This window comes from Archocentrus centrarchus, chromosome 20, assembly GCF_007364275.1.
Source record: "Archocentrus centrarchus isolate MPI-CPG fArcCen1 chromosome 20, fArcCen1, whole genome shotgun sequence".
NCBI classification, from domain to species: domain Eukaryota; kingdom Metazoa; phylum Chordata; class Actinopteri; order Cichliformes; family Cichlidae; genus Archocentrus; species Archocentrus centrarchus.
The window spans coordinates 26,860,790-26,884,652 of record NC_044365.1 but is presented as its reverse complement, the minus strand read 5'-3'; the positions used below and the strand labels follow the sequence as shown (position 1 = coordinate 26,884,652).

Sequence of the window (23,863 nt, the reverse complement as noted above, 5' to 3'; positions counted from 1 at the left end):
CCCACTGACATGTTGCAGAAGACAAAGGAGGACTCAGAGCTCTGATCCTGTAAGGGGAACCGTCAGAAAGGAGAACAGAGACACAGGAGTCATGTTCAGTCTTAGGACTGAATAATTTGATAGGTTTCTCTTTTAAGCTGTTAATGTACACTTGAAGAAGTGGATCATTATCAGGTAGTGGTCAAGTGATTTTTAAAGCCTGTAAATGACAAAGTAGGCAGACCTCTCAAAACTTCTTATGCTATGGGACTTTACAACAACGACTAGTGGATGTGCTCCTTATATCGAGTCATGTTTCTAGTCAGTACGGAGTTGCTTTGGATAACAAAAAAGGGGTTTCACTCTTACCCAATAAATCCTTTTTATTTTCATGTTCGTTTGTGCGCCGACACCAGTGAGATCATTTACCATTACATCTGCTCACATGCCTACACTACAGTACATATTGTATAGATCACACTTGTGGGTTACAGTATTGTACAACATTGTACTTTTTTTCGCCTATGGTTCTAAATCTTTGTGGTCTCTGCTTAATAGGACGCTAAACACTGTGTGGCTGCAAAACTAATCCAAAGTCAGTGTTTGAGGTAGCCTACCTGCTGCGTAACCTTTTAAAGCTAAATTTTCTTTTAAGTCAACTCTATCCCTGTGGTTTAAAAATCACTTATTGAGGTTTCAGACCTGTTTAATTTGGATAAATATTACATTTGCAACCTTGAGATTAAAATAGCACTAAATCAAAACAAGATTTAAGCTCCGCTTACAGTGAAAAAAATACGCTGGGACAGCTGGTATGAACATCAAATCATTCTTTGTTCAAAATCATGAAACTGAAACCCAGAAACTGGAAAGCACTTTGTGCCGCCAAAGCAAAAACACTTATGAGTCAGACAGAATTTCACCCTAAGTCCATCATGCTGGGGATTCATCTTCTTTGTATCTTGAGACTCTCAACATCCTAAGCAAATCATGACAAACTTCATCACAACAAATGTAACTTGTTCGTGTTCCAGTATGTCCATCATGTTCCAATTCAGCCAAACCTAGCTAATGTATCATGACCCCTAAATAATTCCATTTTGAACTGCATTGCTGGGAAGTTGACATCAGACTCTTGGCAGCATATGTCTTTGATGAGGGGAAACGGCGTCATCTTGGTGATTGGGAATGAAGAGAACCAAACACTTCCAATGTTACTAACTTAGTGACAATTAATCTGGGTTTTCTGCCATTTCTCCTGCTGTTACCTACAACCCAGTGACCCTTAAATGCAAATGAATGAATGTGGATGACATGCAATGTATACACAAGGAGGAAATTTCTGAAAAACTTGCCAACAAAGCCAACAAACATTTTAGGGAGGAGAGTAAAGAAAAAAAGAAAGGAGAGGGAAGGCAGCAGGTGTATTGCAGCCTTTTGGCATTATTACAGACATTTTCTGTCCTCCTGTGGTCAGGCTTTCACAAATTCTTGAACAGAGCTAATCACGCAGCTAACCCTCATCTGACCGGCCAGTTACAGCATCATCATTTATTCCTCCTCCACCCTTTTCCTGCATGGAAAACCATCCCACGGAGAGCTGATAAAATAACAGGAACACTACAAAAGAGCCCTTATTACCAAATCAAATGATTACCAGCTGTGACAGCATGGCCAACATTGTTTTTTTATCTTCTGAGTCAGTCAGTCCGTCTCTCCATGTCACCACAACAAAAATCTGATCCCGGAGACCACAAAGGCAGTTTTGAGTACTCTGGAAGCTGTCTGGACAAGAGATGTCTTTGTAGACAGTTTAATCAAAGCTGCAGTGTAACACTGCAACATGCAGTCACAAAACTTTACAGGTGTGTAGCAGAAAATGAAGGTGGAGTGTGAAAATGGGTGCAGTCTGACCCATGAGTACTGAGTAAAGGCCATCAGAGGTAGAGAGCAAGGAAGTCCACGGCCCCTTCCCACTTCATGCTTCTGTCAAGCTGCCTTTTGCATTTGTAATCTATTTTCAATCTGGGAACACATTGGCTGTTTTCATCAGAAAACAGCCAATGTGTCAGGATGTGTCGGGACTTCTGGTGTAGCTGCATCAGAGGCAAATCTTCCTTCACTATAGATCGTCATCATTTACAGTCTGAATCTCTTAGACTCTGTTTACATAATTTGACAGAATATAACAATGCATATTACTCTTATTTATGACCATCTGATAAAGAAAAGGTTCAGTATTACTTCACCCGCTTACTCAGCATCTGTATTAAGAAGTTGAGAGCAAGGGCCTACGTGGATCTTGCGACTGCTTAAGTGTCAAAAAGATTAATTAGAGAAAAAAAGGGGGAGCAAAGAAAAAAAAATATTCTGAGTAATACTTCCAACATTGTAATTTTCATAAATCATTTCAAAATAAATACTTCTGCACAGGAAATGGACCGTCAAATATTGTTTAAGAAGGCAAATTTCATATGGCTGTGGTTTATGGTCAATTTTTGAGTGTAGACATATCAAGCCACAAATGTGTCCAAAGTGATTAAAAAAAAAAAAAAGGTCTCAAGTTTACACAAACAGTCACTTCTCATTATACAAAAGGCCACATTATTTCTAGACCTGACAGTGCACTGCCAGTTCATCCCAAATTCTCTCCTGCTAACATCTTAAATATTTACCTCCTCTCATCAGCAAAGGAAAACAGAAACATGACAATGTCTCGACTTGAAGACAAATACAATTAGCATCTCATGGAAGATGGTGGTTGTGATCATTTTTGATAGGCAATATCATATAAACCTGGAAACATGAGTGCAAAGCATCTGGATCAAGATAACCATCCCTCCCAATTAAGCAAGTAATATTTTTTGATGTATTTATGTTAAAGATTTGCTGTAGAGTAAATCAGTGAATCTGCAGATGACATCATGTGCTTTCACTTATCAACAATACTGGGAGGAAAAAGAGAATCTCACCTCACTCCACCCCAGACTCATCCACTGCTCCACACAGAGTTCCATTTAAAAGAAAATAAAATTATAATAAACGACCCCAAGATCCTTTTTATTTTTATTCCTTCAGGGGTCATTGTATCTGAAAAGAATTATAATTGCACAATGCTGTATCCCGTGACATTTTCTAAGATGGTTATTGCCCCATGGAAAACTCTTATTGTTGCAAACAGCGATGCACCAATCTGTCGGCCATCTGCCTGTCTGCAAACAGGATGACATTTACCGAAGGCAGTGGCTGAATGTTCGAAGATATTGCGACAAAGACCTAAATGACTTCAATAACGAAGAAACGGCCACAAAAGCGTCATTCATGACAAAAACTAAATGAACAACAAAAATAAAATACTGACATGGGCCAAATTGTTATTTTAAATACCAGCCAAAGCAGAAGGCTTTGATAAATGGGAGAAAATGCAAAAAAAAAAAAAAAAAAAAAAAAAAAAAAGATGGCCTGGCAGACAATTTGAACAAAGTGCTGTGAGAATGGGTAATAAATCACAGCTTGAGTAAAAGGCCATGTGCAAGCTCAATAAATTCACTGAAACTTTATATGTAAATGAAAACACAAAAGAGGAAGGAGCAGGAAGGATTGTTTGAGAACATGATAGTGAAACAAAACCCAAGTACTATATAACCAAGGCATTGAAGGTGCTCCACGTTACCCTAAGGGAGCTTTGGTGGCAACCTACTGTCAGCTACCTCAGCAGCACAGTAAGTATACATATGGTCAGGTTAACCCTTTGTTTGTGTCTCTGCCACAATATTCTATTTCAATCCACTCCACACATGGATTAAAACATCCACTCAAACAAACCAAACATTTCCAACACACGGTGCATCACCACCCCACGATTCTAAGATTTCCTTGACCCAGAGACAGACACTGAGTTTGGATGAGTCATCCGAGCCAGGTCTAAGCCTCACTCACCACAAGGCCTGCCAGTGTGTAACACACACACACACACACACACACACACACACACACACACACACACACACACACACACACACACAGAGACACACCTCATCCTTTGAAAAGATCCCCAAGCATCTGGATACTGACCACGTCACGGACAGGGAGAGGAATCATAAATTTGTCTGGGAAAAAGAAAAAAGGGAGATACAGACATGACAGCTCAGACTACCGTTCTCACACAGTGAGGTTTCACCGTTGAGCCATAGCAAAGTACAGGGGTAATCTCAGGGCTCCAGAGCACTCCTGAGTCTGTGATTCTTATGGAGATTTGACAGAAAAGCCTCGCACTCAGCCAGAGATCACAACAGGATTTCTGTTTATCCATCCACTTTGTAATCCCTCACTAGTCCATCTGGATTTTCTTTTAAACAAAACATTAAATAGATGTTTCAGAGGGCCATGCAAGCATTTGCAAATCCTGATAGGGATCTTTTTTTTCCTTTCAAATAACACTAAAGGAGGTGAGTCACTTTTCATGTTGTTAATCATAAAAATTTAGACCGCAACTTTGATCCGTATGGGGGAAGAAGAAAACTAATTAAACTAATGGCTCTTTAGCTATCATTTATAGTTGTTTTTTTGTTTGTTTGTTTGTTTTTTGCCATGGCAAACAGCTTAAGATGTTAGGAAAACTACAGAGCTAGAAACTACATCACACTTGGTTAATACGGGCAGCATGTCCATCAACGCTCCAGGAGCCCAGCCAAACCCAACAGCCTCAACTATCCACACAACAATGATGAATATCTTCTGGTTTGCAGTGTTGGGCTAAGGATGGTCAAAGGTTATTTTCATTCAGCTGCCGGAGGCAATAGCTCAAAATTAAATACTTAAGTTATTTAAAATGTGCCGCTAACAAGTGGACCTATAGCCTACCGCACAAATAGGACGACAATCGATACTATTATCAGGCTACACAGAATAAATAATAACCTGAGTGAACAGAGAACAGCTACATGCAGGCCAACCCATCCCCAAAGCTGGAGGTATAAAACATACGTGAAAGTCAAATGACGCTCAAGAAAACCTAAAATAGCATTTATGGAAGCAAACCAACCATCTGCATAATGCAGCCTCACTTACCTTCAAACCGTCTTTATCTCGAACGACGCCGTCTCTGTCGTAACGCTGATCATGATTTCCTCCGTTACTGACTTTTTCCGCCGATGACGTTTTAATAACGGAACTAAGTTAAGTGTAATGCGCAATATTTATTCCAGTTAAACTATAAACAAAGGTATTTTTCATTTGATAGTTTTGTTTTTGAGGGCATTTCGAGACAGTTTGAAGAAAAAAAAAAACATGATTTAATGCAAACCTGTTAACAATTTAATTAGATGCTACCGACCCCTGCTTTGATACGAAGCAGAAGAAGAAGATGATGCTTCGTATTATTCCTTATTTCATATTATTCCTTGGAACCTGAACATCATAAACAACTTTAACACCAATAAAGCTGATTGATAATGATGTCATTATCAGTGGCCAAAATGGCCAGACTGCTTTGAGCTGTTAGGTATGCACAAGAGCGTTTCTGAATGCACAGCATGTCAAACCTTAAACACCATAATGGGTCCCACTCCTGCCATTAGGAACAGGACACTGAGTTTACAGTTTGCAGGCCTTATTAACATTGGACAATAGATGATTGGAAAAACATTGCCTGGTCTGATGAGTCTCAATTTCTGCTGCAACATTCAGATGCCAGGTTCAGAATTTGGCATAAACAATATGACAGCATGGATCCATCCTGCCTTGCATGAACACTTCAGGCTGCTGGTGGTGGTGTAATGATGTGCGGAGAATTTTATTGGCACACTTTTGGCCCCTTAGTACCAACTGAGCATAATTTAAAAGCCACAACCTGCTTGTGTATTGTTGCTGACCATGTCCTTTATGACCACAGTATACTAGTATCCTGATGGGATAACGCACCATGTCAAAACACTCAAATCATCTCAAAGGTTTCTTGCAGCTCTGAAGGAAAAAGGGGGTCCAACCGGGTACTAGCAAGATGTACTTAACACATTGGTGAGTGTATGGTGCTGAAATCCTCAGTGGGTTTTTTTTTTTGTTTTTGTTTGTAGGTTGATCCCAAATGCTGCAAGGTTGATAGAATAAATTCTTGATATTGTAGTAATAATACACCAGTGTGCAAAACAATTCTGGCTGTGCGTGCAGGAGTCCTGTCAACATGTGAACTCATGTTCTGCTCTACAAACAATGATGGGGTCAGACTTTCATTGTTTGTTGTTGCTTTTATTGCAGCTAGGAAAGTTTATTGCTCTAGATTTTTTTTTAGAAAACAAAGTGAATTGGGCCTGCAGTAGCGGGCCAAAATTCCTACCTCAGCTTCAAATGACAGCACTTCCATGTTGATGACAGACTTGAAGTAGTAAACAGTTAAAGAGCAGCAGAGGCTGATTTTTATTAGTTCTGTGAGAACAGGCAGTTCACTTCAATGAGCACAGAAAACAAAATCCAGATTGATGATTATGTTTTAAATTACAGTTACCATAAAAAGGACCCACATAAACCTCCCCGGGTGATTCTGCTGAGGAGTCCTCACAAACAGGGCTTAATATGGAGCTTCATAATTATAGCCTACCACGTGTAGCTGTAGTGTAGAATGGAGCACTAGCTACTTATTCAGATTTCCTCCTTTTCATATGAAAGTTCAAAAAGTGTTTATCTGTGGAAAACTGAATGCATTTAAACTAATTAGAAAATGTCACAAGATTTGAACATTGGGTTCCTATCTTTCATAGCACCAAAAAAGCCTTGCGGTTTTACCAACCTACACATACACACACACACATACACACACTCTCTCTCTCTCCGTCCACAAAGTCTGAGACCCAGTCCTTCTATGCACACAAAAACACATTCTGCTAGTTTTCCCCATGTAGCACATTCTCATGATATTGGAACATTTCGAACAACAAATGACTATATGCCTTCAAAGCTTACCTCCCACCCACCATTGATTTATTTGTGCTGTATGTCAAGATAATTCCCAGTCTGTTCAGTTGTAAATTAAGACACGGGTCAGCCTGCTGACCATTGATGGTGGTCCGGATCTCACGGTAAGTACAGTGATGGCTGTTGCTATTCCTGGGTGGCCCTTACAGTTGCTTTGGGCCTGATGTATAAAGCCTGCACAATACACACACTTTAAGAAGATACTGAGGGTTTCATATTCCAGAGAGAGATATATTAATGATGGGGAATTTAATCTCTCTATGTTTGTCAATTTAATGCCGTACAATCACAATAGTCTTTGTGGTAATCGTATAGCTACAATCTGAAATATGATACTATACAGAGAAAGGGTGTTGGTAATTTTACGTACTGAGATGATGGCAAATATGAAAAGCAGAGGAGAAAGGATCAGAGTGCTTATTTTGTGCGACATCTGTGGCAGTAATTGAAGTCCTCATCTCAGAGTGTCTTGCCTTTTTCCAGAACTCCTCATGCCTTGATATTTGGCTGACATGACATATGAAAGCCTGGAGGAGACACATGAACTCAAGAGAAAATATTGATAGTATAAATGGAGTTAATGTGCTGGTGATCAGTGGAACAAGAACAGACGGCAGTCACATTCCCAAATGTTTTTTCAACATAGGGAAAATGGAATATGAAATATGAAAATTGAAACATGCAAAGCGATACATTTCCTTTCTCTGTTAGGAAAATATTGTTTATGGTGTGATAAAGATTATATCAAGGCACCACTGTGAGTTAATTATGCCATGTCCTGAAATTTTTCCACAGATCTGCAAAAACCACATCCCCTTTCCAAAGAGCGCACAATGTGCTAGAATGCAGAGGGCATTAATTCACACGCTGTGTTTTACAGGATGAGGTTTTAGAGTGATTAGTCTTCTTACACATCATTTTTATAGGAATCGGGCATTGTGAAATGAGGCTGGAGATCTGAGTAGTTTGTAACCACATCCCAAGGGACGGGCTTGAAAGCTGGCATTGCTTGGTGTACGTTACCGCAAAATTCAGTGGGGTTCGAGTGAAGGGATCAGACTGTCAGACTGAAGGCTGTGTCCGTGGTGTGTCTGTCTCTGGAGCTGACGTTGTCTATTTAACACTCAGACAGCCACAGTTTAACCAACTAGTGCCCAGAGAAACACAGAGGCAGTGTGGCAATGGTCATGTGTCTGTGCAGTACCTCTGTGCATGTAAGAAACACAAAGGTGGATGCTGGCATTTCTGGGGAAAGACTGGATTAAAACAGGGCTTCTTTATTACAGTACATGTTGGGTAGTTTAAGTTTTGAGTTAAGCTCTATCCACCCTGGAGGTCCTTACATGGGGACCAGGCCGTATCTGGCACAACTTTTCAAAGGTTTCCAAGCATGGCACACAAAACGAACACAAAGTACGGCTGTGAACATAATGGATATTGTGCTTCATTTCTGTGGACTCGTATTTGGTGGAATTTTCAGGACCGCTTCAATACCATAAGGGTTTGCTGAGTCACTGTGAGGATGTGTTTTACTCTCCTTTTTTAAAGGATTAATTTGAAAGGAATAAAAGCTAAACTATTTCCTGGAATTTTTAAGAACTCACTCGACCTGGTGATGGGGACAAGGAGGCATATTGCGTTTCAAAATTTTCCCAAGTGCCTCATCCATTGAGGCCAAGTTGTTTTTGTTTCTTTTGCACTTTGGACTATTTCTAGGAAAAATTTCAAACAAAACTGCCTCGAGCTTCAGGGGGTAAAAACTCCTTTTTCAGTCTTTTTTTTTTCAAGTTGAAATGCAGAAAGCGCTGAATAAAAAAAAAAAAAAAATCAACAAAAGAACAAGGTGTGATACACCGGGGTAGAAAATAGAACAAGTGCACCAAATCATTTTAATTAATATAACAGCATTCCTCGTATACCCTTCACAACTTGCAAATTTGCTAAAAAAAAACAAAAACAAACCCAAACCAAACAAAAACACAAAATCATTCAACAATGCATTTAATAAACACTTTCCTAACATAGGTGTGCTGCCCTGACAGTGTGAAAACGCCATAGGCCTAGAAAAAGAGTTTATCAACAAACAAAATGCAATTTCAACCGCATGCTATAGAACAAACAAAAATAAATGGCATATTCCATACTCTGATGTAATATTTTCACATTTTATCATACAGTTACAGTACAATGTCTATGAAATAACTGTGAAAAAGTATACAATCTTTTTTCTTTCCTGTCTATGAATTATAAAAATAATTGTCTGTATATTCACATAATCAAAATGTCCAGCGGTTTGCATAATAGTTTGATTGGATCAGTGTCTCTGGTCTTCATCACTATAGGCCTGTGAAAAATGAAAGACAAAAACATCAGTCTCCTAGAAACCAAAATCAGACACATTTAAACCGCTAATAAGAATAATAACTGGGGCAATTACTTTGAAACAGCCGTTTAATATTTGAGCATGTCATAGACAAACATGAGGTGGAAAATAAGACTTAGTGCTGCCCAGTGGAGGTTCCAATGACCATATTTCACAATATGGAAGAGTTGTGGGAGAGCGGCGAGCTTTGAGTTTGGTTGCTGTGGCAATGCTCTGGCCTCTCTGATAGCCAAGCAGCAGCAGCAGCCTGCTCTCAGATCTGCCTCCAGACTGGCACACTGACACTGGGAGCTGTGGGCACCTCCGAAGCCACAAGAAGGAGAACCGCAGACAACCTCAAACCAGACAGACTTTCTCCTTCTCCCAAATGTTGACGCTGTGACTTGACGCTGTCTGCTGCGTGTAAACTCACAACCCAAGTGACTTAATGGAATTGGGCAACAGAGTCCCCCCCCGGTCTCCACGCACAGGCAGCCTCGACCAATCACGTTTGAGAGCCGCTGTGCCCTCCATTTAGCCTGTGACGGTAACTGAATGGACTGTAAATGAAGGTGGAGGCTTCTGCAGCAACTCACCCACTGGTAGTTATTTGGGTTAACACATTACGGCTCTAAAAATGAGCTCACTGACAGACACTGAGGCTCTCGGGTTGAAGCAGTTATTTACAGTAGCAGAACTCTTAACGTGACCAAATTATGCAACACATTATGAAGGGAGTCTCTCTCTTTTGGTTAAAACATCTACCTGCTCAGATTCTCACCTGAAAACACAGATCTCTTATTGGCATCTCGTGAACCACCTGTGAAAGAGATGAATAAGGAAAATGTGTCACGTAGGACAGCCACGATGGCGCATCGGAAATAGTTCAACATTTTGGGAATTAAGTGTATTGGATGTAGTGCTACAAGTTACAATAAAAGGGCAATAATCCTGGGTTTACAGGCACTTTTACAAATACATTTCCATTACTTTTCTGTGGCTTTGACAGAATTTTTATTAGCATGAATCCTCTGAAACATCTTTGTACACATATTAAAAAAAAGCTGAATAAAAATCCATGCAAGAAACAGGCAGAACTGCAGCCCATTGTGGGCGCTATGTTCAACGATAGGGTGAAAAAGCTGGCAGTGGGGTTGTCCATAGCAGCTTGGTGCTGAGCTCCTTTAACAGTAATGGCTACTGCATTACCCATTTACTGAAGACATACCCATACACAGACACCATTTCCCAGGCGTGGGTCACGGACTAAAAACTGGAGATCTTCATTGTTTTCTTTTCTTTTAGTCTAGGACTAGACTTATTCTTATTTCTTTAAACTTTAACTTTACACTAAAGCTACAGCCAGCAGGTGGCTAGTTTGCTTAATACACAGAATGAAAATAAGGGGGAAACCACTTGCTTACTAATATTTTTCATATTTAAAATTTTGTACGCAAATAACTCGATTGAGCCCAAGTTAGCTGTAGTGGTGCTGGTAGACAGAGATTCTAACATCACTATTCCATATATCGTTAACCTATTGTGGAAGTTTACAGAATAACATGTAACAGTTAAGGATTTTACTGTACTACAAAGTTCTATGTTCAGACCCATCCTATGGGGACAAAAAAGATGCACCAATGATGTGCATCCCATATTCAAAGACATTCAGTGTGAGTATTTGTTTTTATTTGAAAGAATTCCTAAATAAGCAAACAACAGAAGATTTCTTTACTTTTTGCTTTATTCGTAGCAATTTTTTAAAAAAAAATCTTAGTTGCCCCAACTGAGTATTTAGCTGCCAGTGCAGCTGCTGTTTAACAGTATTATTTCATAGGTCAAAAAATTCCCAGGAAAACACTGGGCGATCGGATAAAGAGGGCAAAAGTGCTCTCTCTGAAAACTATTTTAATACCTTACACTGACTAATACAATCGCTCACATGCACATACGCAAAAGCACACAAACCAGATTTCAGTGAACAGTCCCTGTGGGTCCTCTCTCACGCCAGAAAGTGCTTTGTCACGTCTTGTGGCTCTCTTTCTCTGTCAGTCTCTCTCTCCCCTGTCTGAGCCACGTCTAATTCAATCTGTGGTTCATATCCTTTCTCAGCATGCTGTTATTACTGCCAAGGCTTAGAGCAGGCCCCCAGGGGCTATTAGGAAAATTCATCCATTTATTGTGCAAGATACACATTTGGCAAAACAACGGCCCTCTAGAGGAACTTGTCAGAAGAGTTATATTTCCATGTGACAACCATTCGCCTGCTTGATCTTTTGTTTAACTTGAATTCCTGTTTCATAACATCAATGAAAGCTGTCTTTTTAAGTCCCACATGCACTTTATTTTCAGTCTGAGTAGCCGATGATTCTTTGTTTGCTGAGAAAACAGATCTTAGTTCAATTCCGAATGTTGTCTTTTATCATTTAACTCATTCATAAATTGGAAGCATCTTATTTTTGGCTAAGTAGTCACAGGACCTAAATGTTGGCAATGCTGGTCTGCAGTGCTCTGTACATCCAGCACAGGCTCGAGAAGCCTTGACAAATGCGAGAAAGGACAACGTGGAATTTGGTTTGGGAACTTGATCAGGTCATGATTTCCCTTTGACAAACATGTCGATCCATTAGATGTCTCAAAAACATTTGTAATGTTTTAAATGTACTGAGCATATTCATGTTTCCCCAGAGGATGAATCTTTCAGTTTGCATGGGATATTTTACTCATTTATTTGTTCATTTCATTTGCTGTCAGGAAATCTTCAGAGAGCATAGTCATGCTCGCAATGAATTAAACCCTGCTGGTTTTTCTTGACCCTATGGCCTTATGTCAGTGCCTCCATCAGGATAGATATTAGGAAGTCCTGGGTGGCTCTATAGTGTAGAGCTACCCCCTGTGGTGACCCCTTGTGAATAAATGAGCAGCTGAAAGTATCTTCTTCTACTGACAAGTGCTTTCAGTCCAGTGAATTTGTATGCCCCATACAGCAGGCCCTAAAACAATGTGCTCTGCAGAAATATATAATATTTTCATAACTGATTTGTCATTTTGTGCAGCCACAGAAGTGAATTCTTACCAAAGTCTCTCAGGATCTAAGACATTTATCCATATGTTAATCAGTCACAAGGCAGTATACGTTTGACAGTTTCTGAGCGGATCACGGTGAACTGAAAAGTACTTAGTTTCACTCTGGCGAGCATGTCATTATCAGACCATACCACCACATACACTCATTTGATTTATGGACCAGAACTTTCAAGGAGGTCTGATTTAATTCTGCCATGTTCAAAGCCAGAGTAACACACACACACATATCCAAGCCAGGCCATTACTTTGACTGGATTTATGACTTTTGAGTAAGAAAAAAAAAATTCATGTCTATGCGCTGGATTTTGATAAAGATATATCTCTTTCAGGTGCCAGGAAACGAAACTGTACGTGACAACATCCCACCCTTTCAGAACCTCTCCAGGATTTCACACAGGGATGAAATATGGAAATTTTCATGAGTCAGCCATTTTGCGCCATTGCAGAATTTTACAAGGAATAAGTTTCTTTTGCCAATTTAATGCAACAGTAATTCATTGTGGTAAAGTGACTATACAGTAATGAAATGAACCTCATGTCTCACAAAGAAAAAAAAAAAATCAGTGGAAAGGTAAAAACAGAGGGACTGAATTCTAAATTGTGCAAATGAGAGCTTTTGAAAAACTCCCAGTAACTGAGCTCCACTGTGAATGTTTGTCCCACCTGCATGGGAAAAACCAGACAGGAAAAAGAAGGAAGGCAGAGCTAGAAAAGCCACTCACTCTTATCCTGTTCTGGAGGGTCCAAGATGTCACTGTCTGTGTCACTGGGAATATGCCAAGGCTGTCTGATGGCCTGTAACTGCTGGTAAAACTCATCCTAAAATGGAAAAATGGAACATAGCAGAAATAATGGAGGATGGGGAAATTTATAATCTGTAGATAATGGACAGAACAAAACAAGATTAGGAAAGACACTCTAAAACCGCCTGTCCATTTAGATGTCACTCCACTTATACCATAAATATCATGCTCAAAGTCTTAAAATATTTGAAAACAGAAACACTGTATGTCTCTGCAAACATCTGTAATACCAGTTGGAGGCTCTGTCATGGTTTGGGGCTGCATTTCAGCCAGTGGTGCTGGAGATCTTGTTCAAATTGATGCAATTATGAAAGCAAAAAAATGTTCCATCAGATTTTGATCCACCAATCAATACCATCTGGAAAGTGTCTGACTGGCATCAGCTTCATTTTTCAGCATGACAATGATCCCAAACATGCTGCCAATGCAGTAAAAGCATACCTGGATAGAAAAACACACAATGGAACACTATTAATAATAGACTGGCCTCCACAGAGCCCGGACCTCAAAATTATTGAAGCAGTGTGGGATCATCTCGACAGAGAACAGAAGAAAAGGCAGTCAACATCCAAAGAAGAGCTTTGAATGTCCTTAATGAAGCCTGGAGAACTATTCCTGAAGACTACTGAAAGAAATGACAAGAAAGTTGCCTGAGTGAGTTCAGGCTGTGTTGAAGAATAAAGGTAATCATACCAAATATTGACCTTAAAGTTGAAAAGAATTGTATAAACTCTGTTTGCCTCATCTACTGTATTTCCATGTGTGTTTTCACATGTTTTAACAGATCACTGTGTCTAATGCTTATTTTCCTAGCAAAATATACATACAGCTTTTGCACAGTACTGTATATTTTACAGTTTTTGTGTGTTCACTTTTGACACTTCTTGATATTCAGCTAGGCATTTTGTAAAACCTGTGTATTGCTGTATTTGCTTAAAGTCATCAGAAAAAAAACTATAAATAAAATGCCATCAAATGTTCCTATATAAAAAACCTTACATAATGGTTTGGGTCTTTGTTTGACTCTCCAGTTAAAGTTACTACACAAATGAAGGCAAGATAGCCAGCATTTATATCCTTTCTCCTCTATTTTAAGAGGTTAAAGATTCCCTCACTCTGGAACCAGGCCTCACCTTAAAGCTTCAGTCCTTCTACACGGGACCAGGTGGCCTTAATAAAGGCAGACTGGGTGCAGTAGTGTTTTGGATAATGTCACTAGGTGTCAACTGGAATAACTGTCAGATTACACAAAGGGACTGTAAAATTCCTGCCCACCATTAATAAAAGCCTTCAAAAAAGTCTCATATTTAACGGTCCTGCTGTTAAGTAGATCATGAAAGGAACATAAGAAAGAAATCCCAATGAAAGTTCCCCTTTTATGCCAGACTCATTTTTCCACAGTGAAGGGACATCCTACTGTACAGACCTCCACGACTTTCTGCTAAACCCCACACGAAGTGTGTGTGTGTGCGTGTGTGTGTGTGTGTGTGTGCCCGCGAGGATTTGCACATGTGTAATATTGTGTGTTCTGGTGATCCTGCTCATATTTCTTTCTGAGTAAAGGCTCTCAGCTTCAATACCCAGCTTTACTTTTTGGGTTTTCAAAATACACGAGAATACATTCTCATGATCCTAAAACTTTTTCAAGCCCATGACCCAATTTTTATGACAGCTTTATCCTTACAATGTGAAATATAATATGCAGAAATATATCTCACATTAATTGCTTGCATGACTTGAAAAAAAATTAATTAAAAAGGTCTAAAAAAAAAAAATGCTGTGTTTCATTGTGTGGGGGCTTACCTCAGACAGATAGGCCCGTAGGCTGGCACCAAGGGTATCTGTACTGCTTAGTCCTGGAGGGGTGAGCAGCGGTCTGGTAAGTATTGGCTGACTTGTGGGTGTGACGGGGCGGCTCCGTGACCTCCTGAAGGTCACCTCTTTATAAGATCCAGAGTTAAAGGTGGAGCGAGTCAGCAAACTATTTGGGGTCATGGGTCTGCTGGGTGTTCTGGGGGTTTGAGTCCTGCTCCCAGGGTTGCTTGGAGACTGAGTCCTACCCATGGTGAGGGTAGTGGGCTTGGGGCTAAGCAAGGGGAGGCCCACACCACAAGACTTGCCTGAAAGGCTACCAGCTGGAGACTGGGGCCTGGAGACAAGGCTGGGGAGAGGGAGTGTGTCAGGCAGAGTTCTGTGGCGCACTGGGGTGTGGTATAGGCTGCTATGTGGATTATTGGAGCTCCGGGTGGTCATCTTTCCTACTTCTGCCAACTTTGCCAGGTCCTTCTCAACCTCTGGAGAAAGAAAAGAGATAATTCAAGTCAGCATCCGAATACTTAAGGACTGAGCTATAAGTTTCCTATTTAAATGCTACAGTACTGGCACATTTAAATAAAAATATCTGAACAGAGTTTTTGTAAGCACATGAAAATGCCCATAATACTTTATAAGAATCCCAAACGACTCTGGAAAATGAACTTCCAACATAAAATCAGGCTTATTTTGACTTTTATTCATAGGCTGATTTGACTGATGATTCACAAACTTTACTGAGCATTAATGTGGGCGAGACTGCTTGTGTTAATCCCTTTTCTCGGCAATGATGACAATATTTATAGACCTTATAAACTGTGGTGAATCCGGCTTCCTCTGTCAGAAAACGTCCCAAGTTGATACAGTAAGTGCAGCATAGCAATATTTTTCCCCTGTTCCTGACAAAAAGACATTAGTCTGCTGCTCTGGTAGTCTCAAAAACATTTTTGTTTGTAAAATAAGTGACACTGCCAACTTCTGTGATCAACATCTGGGTCATTTTTTCCATGTTTTCTGCTTTTGTTCCAAATCTTGGCAATCGGGATTCAACAAACCAGTCTGGGAGTTATCATTTAAGAGGCATGATTTAGAGGAATGACTCATCAGAGGCAGAGTATTTCTGGAAAATTGTGTATGTGTGACGTTAGATAAATAACAAACGCAAGCATGACGATTATTTCACAAACCCTGACTTCCATGTTGTTGAGCAAATGCTGCTTTTCTGGTTTACAAACAGCATTTGCAGAAAACTTGAAACATGTGCTTCTATTCACTGACAAATATCCATTTAGTATGCAAACAGAAAATGCCTGAAATACTATCCTAAATTTAGCTTTTGGACATTACTCTGGAAGATCCTGCTTGTTTAAAATCAGACTGTTCTGCACACAAACCTTTGGGGATCAAATGCATATAATTATTTGACATGCCTAAGTGGACTGCTGTTTATGTGCTTAAACAGCTCAACGTGCATAGAAATAAATCTTCATTTGAGACACAATGCTGAACATATGCTGCTCGGTGTTGGTTTTGTGTTCAATAACTTCTCTGTTGCGTGACATTGTGTCTGTGAACCCGAAAACATTACAGACGTAATAATTTCAAAATGATAAAAGGAGGGGTTCTCAACGTTTTGGTGACTGAATTCCAACATACACTCACTGGTACACTTGTTCAACATTAACACAGCTATCTAATCAGCCAGTCAGTCACACGGCAGCAGCTCTATACATTTAGGCATGTAGGCAAGGTCAAGACAGCCTGCTGAAGTTAAAACTAAGCATCAGTGATTTAAGTGGCTTTGAGCATGGCATGGTTGTTGGTGTCAGACAGACTAGTCTGAGTATTTCAGAAATTGCTAATCTACTGGGATTTTGTTTGATTATGTTACCTGGTCTGCACCTCTTAGTACCAACTAAGCATTGTTGCTTACCGTGTCCATCCATTTACAGCCACAGTGTACTCATCAGCAGGATAATGCGACATGTCACAAAACTCAAATCATCTCGAACTGGTTTTTTGAAAATGATGATCACCATTTCCTGTACTCAAATAGCCTCCACAGTCACCAGATCTAAATCCAATAGAGAACCTGTGGTGGAGCAGGAGATTCACATCGTGGATGTGCAGCAGACAAATCTGCAGCCATTGTATTATTATGGACCAAAATCCCTGAGGAATGTTTCCAGCATAACCACCTCCAGGGGACTGTGCCCACTGGGGTTTAAATACCTGGGTCTCTCCACCATTTGGTTTGAGAACTGAAGAAGCCTTTCAGATGAGAGGTGAAACGTCTTCAAGAAACAAAAAGAAGTCGAGTCGCCTTTTTTCAAGCTCCAGAAACTTTCCAGCACCTTGCTGAATCTGTGCCATGAAGAATTAAGGCAGTTCTGTAGGGGCTCCAACCCAGTGGCAAGGTGTACTTAACACATTGGTGAGTGAATGTTGCTGAAATCCTCAATTATTGTTTTTAGTTTATTGGGTGATATAAAAAAAAATCCCAAATGTTGCAAGGCTGATACAACACATTCTTGATATTAGAGTAATAATACACCAGTGTGCCAAACAATTCTACCTGACAAAGTGTCTGGTGAATTTGTAATGTGTCATTTCAAGGTTGTGATTTATGTTGTAACTGTCAGTTTTGGACTGGATTATAGTTGTAATCACTGTTAGGCAGGTTTAGTTGGAAATGCACTCTTGGTTTTGTTCTGACTTGCTATAAAATGGATGAAGAAAACATGAGACAGGGAGAGTAGCGTCTGACGTTGTCAGGCATCATACAAGCACATGGGGGCCATATAAAGTACTGAGTACCATTCTGAGTTACTGCAATGAAATTTTGACAAAATTAACAAGCCTGTTGCATCATTTCAGCTTTGCTGTGTCTCCCAACACAGTCTCAAGAGCATGGAGGAGATTTCAGGAGACAGGCAGTTACTCTAGAAGAGCTAGACAGGGTGGTAGAAGGTCCTTAACCCATCAGCAGGACCAGTATCTGCTCTGTTGTGCAAGGAGGAACAAGATGAGCACTGCCAGACCGCAACAAAATGCTCTCCAGCAGGCCACTGGTGTGAATGCCTCTGACCAAACAATCAGAAACAGACTTCATGACAACAGCTTTTGGCAGTGGCAAGATTGTTGTATGTTCTGTTACTGTGCGCTAACCTCCACAGACAGCTGGCTTTTGACCATAACACGAAAAGATAAATAAGTGAATACTTTCAGACTGCAGTGAAATAAATACTACAGAAAAAAGGAAAGTTCAGCACATATCATTTCCTGGTTTAAGTCCTTAATCACCCACACACTATGTCCACCCACACTATGATGGCTGATATTATTTTATCAAGCTGTAAACAGGATGTATTCCTTAGTTCCGGTGTTTCTATAATGCTGATATTTTCATCTTGGGATATTTACCATATAATGATAAACACCACATGTTTTTGTTGTAAATAGCTTTTCCCCCTCCATACATGGTTGTTCCACTCTGACTTCCTGGCATTAAAGAGTAGCCTATGAGAAGCAGTTTTAGTTTTAAACTGACTTACGGTAGTTAAACACAGAAATACTTTAATGTATCTCACAGACACTGATATAAAAAGACAGTCCCTGGAGATCAAAAACGTGCCATCAAAATGCATATGCTATGAACCTTTGATGAGTTTTGAAACGTGAGTAATAACAACAGGGATAAGAGGGTAGAAAATGAGACAGAGATGGACAGAAAGGAAACAAGAAGAAATAGAAACAGATCTATTAAAGTCTTTGATCCAGAAGCAGTTGCATGTGGTGAGCGAGTACAAGGCCCTAGCACGCTATACAACCATTCAGAACTCATGAAATCTTTATTGGATCCTTCCACTGAAAATAAACAAATGTGCTAAAGACATATCATTTGTCAGCAGGCTTACAACTATACAATATACTGTTTGCCTGACAAAATTAAAACGCTACCCTTTGTCCTTGGGTTGATAACGTACAAGTATGCGAAACAAATAAACATTTCTCACGTGGTGTGAATTCAACTGAAATTCAAAGTTGGCAACACAGGCTTGGAAAAATTCTTAGGATTATTTACTTTTACTCTGATGAGATGTTCCTGGCTCTAAATGAGGAAAGCTTTCTTTCACAAAAGTCTTTGTCACTGATGAATCGAGCAGTTTGGGATGTTTTGTACAATGGATCAAGAGGTTACAGGTATTATATAAAGACACCTTTCCGACTTGGCCGCTCCCTGTCTCAAACAAGCGTGAGTGAAGGATCCAGCTGTGGTCAAGCAAGCTAAAACGTGAATCAGAAAGATGAGGGACTGTTTTCTGATTGTTTCAGGGCGGTTACGTTCTAAAGCACAAATAAAAACAGTCACACCTCTGCACCAGCCCGAGGGAAAGTGCCGAATACAGATGGAGTGCATGTTTCATCTGGTGTGTTGCGGCTTCTCTGCATTTATGTGTGTGTGCATAGCTTAGCCCCACCCTCAGTCAAACAGAAATATAGACCTGCACAACACAGACAGAGAGCAAATGAAAAAAGAAAAAAAAAAAATATATATTATTGACTGGAGGGCAATGAAAGCACCGCCTAAAGGTTCCAATCAAGAAATGTCCTAAACACAGCAGATTTAGAAGATAACACAGAGTAAAGGGTGTCTGCATATAAATACACAAACACACTTCTAACGGGTCTCAGGTGATAACTGAGTGGGACTATCTTTGCATGAATCTACAAAATCCTGCATATTAAAACATTTCAAGTGTGCTAATTACATTTAGGTCTAAACAGTTTGCCTCCATACACCAACAAAGACTTTAAACCAAATAATCAAAATGTGACTGGAGTGCCGACTTTCAGCTTTAATTAAGGGGGGTTTAACAAAAGGTCTTTACATGAACTGTTTGAGTACAAACAGCTGTAATACCTATAGTCCCCATTTTTAGAGGCTGAAAGTGCAACAATGGGCAAATGACTGATAAGCAGTTTAATAGACAGGTGAGGTTCGTTCACATAGTTTTCCATAGCAAATTATACACAAAAAAAAAGGTCTGAAGTTAATTCTAGGTTCAACTTGCATTTGGTTGTTATTCACACTAACTCTCAATATGAGATCCAAAGACATGTTGATACCTGTGAAGGAGGCCACTATTACACTAGAAACCAAGATAAACCTTGAATAATAAAACTTTGGAAGTGGAAAAATCAACAATCAGGTAAAAAGAATAAATGCCCTGGCCAGCTCAGTGACACTAAAAGGCCTGGAAGACCACAGAAGATGACTAAAGCGTATGAGCACAGAAATCTTTTTTTTTGGTTTATATCAGCTAGCCAAGTCAAGAACACTCTCGAGGAGGTAGGCGTATCATTTTCGAGTCTATAAATAAGAGATGTCTTCATAAGTGTAAATACAGAGGGTTTACAGCAAGGTGCAGACCACAGGTTACACTCAAGGGCAGGAAGTCCAGATAAGACTTTGCCAGAAAACATCTAAAAGCGCCTGCAACAGTTATGGAAACAAAATATTTGGACAGATGAACCCAAGATGAACTTATACCCGAATGATGGGAAGGGAAAAGTGTGGAGGAGAAGAGAAACAGCTTGTGATCTGAAGTGTACCACATCATCTGTCAAACATGGTGGAGCCAGTATTGTAGCATGGTCATGCAAAGCTGCCAGCGGACCTGGGCCACTAGTGCTTATTGATGATGTGACTGTGGATAGAAGTAGCAGGATGAATTGTGAAGTGTACAGGGCTGTATTCTCTGCTCAGATTCAGCCAAATGCTGCAAAACTGATCAGACAGCACTGCAAATGGATAATGACCCAAAGTATACTGCAAAAGCAACCCAAGCATTTCTTAAGACAAAGAAATATGATATTCTTCACTGGCCAAGTCACTGACCTGATCTCAACCCAACAGAGCATGCTTTTCAGCTATTAAATACAAAGCTGAAGGCAAAGAGACCCACAACCAAGCAGTAACTGAAGGTGGTGTCACTAAAGACCTAGCAGAGCATCTCAAAGAAGTATACACAGCTTCAGGTAAAGACTTGAAAGGATAAAATAATTAAAAGCAATCCTTAAATTTAAAATTGTGTTTGTTTGTCCAATTACTTTTGAGCCTCTGACAATGGGGTACTATGTCTAAAAAAATGGCTGTATTTTCTAAAAGGTTAATGCTTTATTTTGTCAAACCGTTTGACTTAAAGCTGAAAGTCTGCACTCTATTCACATCTTCACTGTTTGATTTCAGATCCGCTGTGGTGGTGTACAGTGACAACATTACAAAAAAAAAAAAAAGAAAGTGTCACTGTCCAAATACTTACGGGCCTGGATGGGCCTGACTATATTCCCAAAATGTACTCTAATAGCAACTATGTGGTTAAACTGATCTTCAGCAACAATCTCAGTGAGCAGTAATTGAATATGTACGTGAGGAAAAATATGCTTTTTCACAAAACACAGACGCAGACTGAGGAAACAATGAATGCAGAACAGTAAGGCTCTGGCTCATAACATGGAACAGATTAACAGCTAATAAAGGCTTGAAAGAGTTGAATTAGCTTGTTTAACAGTTTCTATGAAATGCCTGCTGGGAATCATCAGGCTGAATAGTCAGTGTTAAACAACCAGAAATCAATACCATCTGAAAAGTTAGTATATTTTTAACACAAAATTTATCTTTCTTGTTCTTTTTTTTTTTAGCAAGAAACAACATGCAACACAGTGTATTTAGCGTCATTCGCAGATGAGCTTAGAAGGTTTTTCCAGCTGTGACCACTGTTGTTTGACAGGAACAGCTTCACTCACTGTGACCGATATGCGTCTAATATCCGTGGTATGCGAAGGCATTTATGGAGCCGTTACACACTGTGACACTATTAAACAGAACGGGAAGACATACATACACAAACAAGTGTGTGACACATGATGGTAAATCGTGAGATTCCCTCTGGCCTCCATTCCTCACTTTCATCTGATTCATAAGCAAATACATACTTGATCTTCATGACAACAAAAGCAGTCTCTGAGTCACCCAGACGTCACATTTATCAACTATCAGCCTCAGACTACACTAAGAATAATCGTTCCCAAATTGCCACACAAATTCCATCTCATCAGACAAATAACACTCCAGCAGAGTCAGGCTTCGATCAACCTGTAATGACGCAGCAGCACAAGTGAGAGTTATTACTGAACCTGTCAAAACTGGAGCTCAAAAGAATTCCTGGCATGGGGAAAGTATTTTAATTAGTTTTTCTATCTAACATCTATGGAGCCCAGACATAGGCAGAGGGAGACAGGGATATATATCTATTATTACACAAAGAACAAAAAATGCTCATAATTCATCCCAGGATTATAGATTAACTTGTTCCTGTGTTTTAAATAATTAGAAGCCAAAAGATACATCTTGTTCTAATATTTTAGTTGTGTGTGCAAATTATATAAGAGGGCCAAAAGAGTCCAGTTTCCCTGATCAATAGCTCATGAGAAAAATGTTAAAACCAAACCAGAGAGTAAGGTAAACAAGCTAATTTTGTGATAACAATCTGTCCTCTGAGCTTGATGAATACCATCAGGCTTTATTTGCATTTGAGATGAGTGCACAGGGAGGGACTACACTGAGATACTACAAAATTATTCAGTAACTTCAGTCCTCGTCCACATTTTTACTCTTAGGCTTCCATGACATCACTGTGAATGTGGCTATGTAAATGGGCAGCTGCATAAATCATGGGTAGTTGTTCTTAACTGACTACAGAGCAGCTTTCATGAGAGTTCGCTTGCATGTGCATTACAGACATTTGCAGGAGACTGATCCAAAGTCAAGATAATTTCCCTCCGAGAATTATTGTGCATCTAATTGTCTTTTAGTAAACAGACGCAGCGGAAACGGACGTCTTTGCACTGTTTTCAAATTCAGTGAGCCTCGTGTATAATCCACTTGAAGGCCAAATTTAAGCAAGCAGACCATCCTTGTGGATATGGAAACTGTAACAGTGCTCTTACACAGAGTACTGCATTACCAGTCAATTATTATTATTTTTTCTTGGTGACACTACACTGTGTAAGAGCGACCATCCTTATGTGCTCATTTCATCATTGGTCAATGTGAGAAGGTGAATTGCATTTGTGGCCATCTATTAAAACAAAAGAATGAATGAATCAAAACTTGTTGAATAAAATTTTGTATGCACACAATACTGCTGTGCTGTGTAATAAAATGGCCCCTTGATATGCATTTTTTTCTCTCTTTACAGCTAATCCAGGGCTCCATAAGTCTTAGTTTTTAATTAAAAATCCTCTGACCAAAAGCTGTGCATTCTTTCTTTCCATGGACCCCCCCCCCCACCTTCCCACTCCTCAAGCGCTATCTAAATCCCCTTCAGTTTCATAAGAGTCTATAGTTTTGCATGTCTGCATGTGTGCATGTTGGCACCGTGTTTTTGCATTCAAAGAAAGGAGGCTTTTTGATCTGCCTCACTCTTTCAATTCATCATTATAGCTAATAACACATACGCGGACACACACACAATGCACACAAACATACACAGAGCTGCCTACCAGCGAGCTGTTTGCCCATGTTCTCCAGCTCTTTAGAAAAGAGGGAGTCACCCAGTAGCAGGCCCGTCTGCCCGACAGAGCTCCCACCTCTCACAGCCTTCACATCAGCCTCCCAGACAGCCTGACGCTAGTTAGCAAGGAAAACAGAAAAAGAGAGAAAGTCACATTAGAAGAAAGAACCTTCAATTAACTCTTTATATAATTTTCAGCTTTTGCTGGAAATATCTGAGCCATATCTGCTGGAAAAAAGAGGCAATTATTATTTTATGAGCTCAAGAAAAAC

At 39.8% G+C, this 23,863-nt stretch overlaps 1 protein-coding gene across 1 annotated transcript in view; it reads right to left on the bottom strand.

The window, feature by feature from the left end:
- Positions 1-8,807: 8,807 nt before the first annotated feature.
- The window catches only part of c20h8orf34 (chromosome 20 C8orf34 homolog), a 67,568-nt gene continuing 52,512 nt past the window's right edge, over positions 8,808-23,863 (bottom strand). The window contains 5 exon segments of the mRNA XM_030756978.1: positions 8,808-9,292; positions 10,092-10,130; positions 13,120-13,216; positions 15,004-15,494; positions 23,581-23,707. Of these exon segments, the coding sequence (XP_030612838.1) occupies positions 9,285-9,292; positions 10,092-10,130; positions 13,120-13,216; positions 15,004-15,494; positions 23,581-23,707 (762 nt within the window). The 3' untranslated portion in view covers positions 8,808-9,284.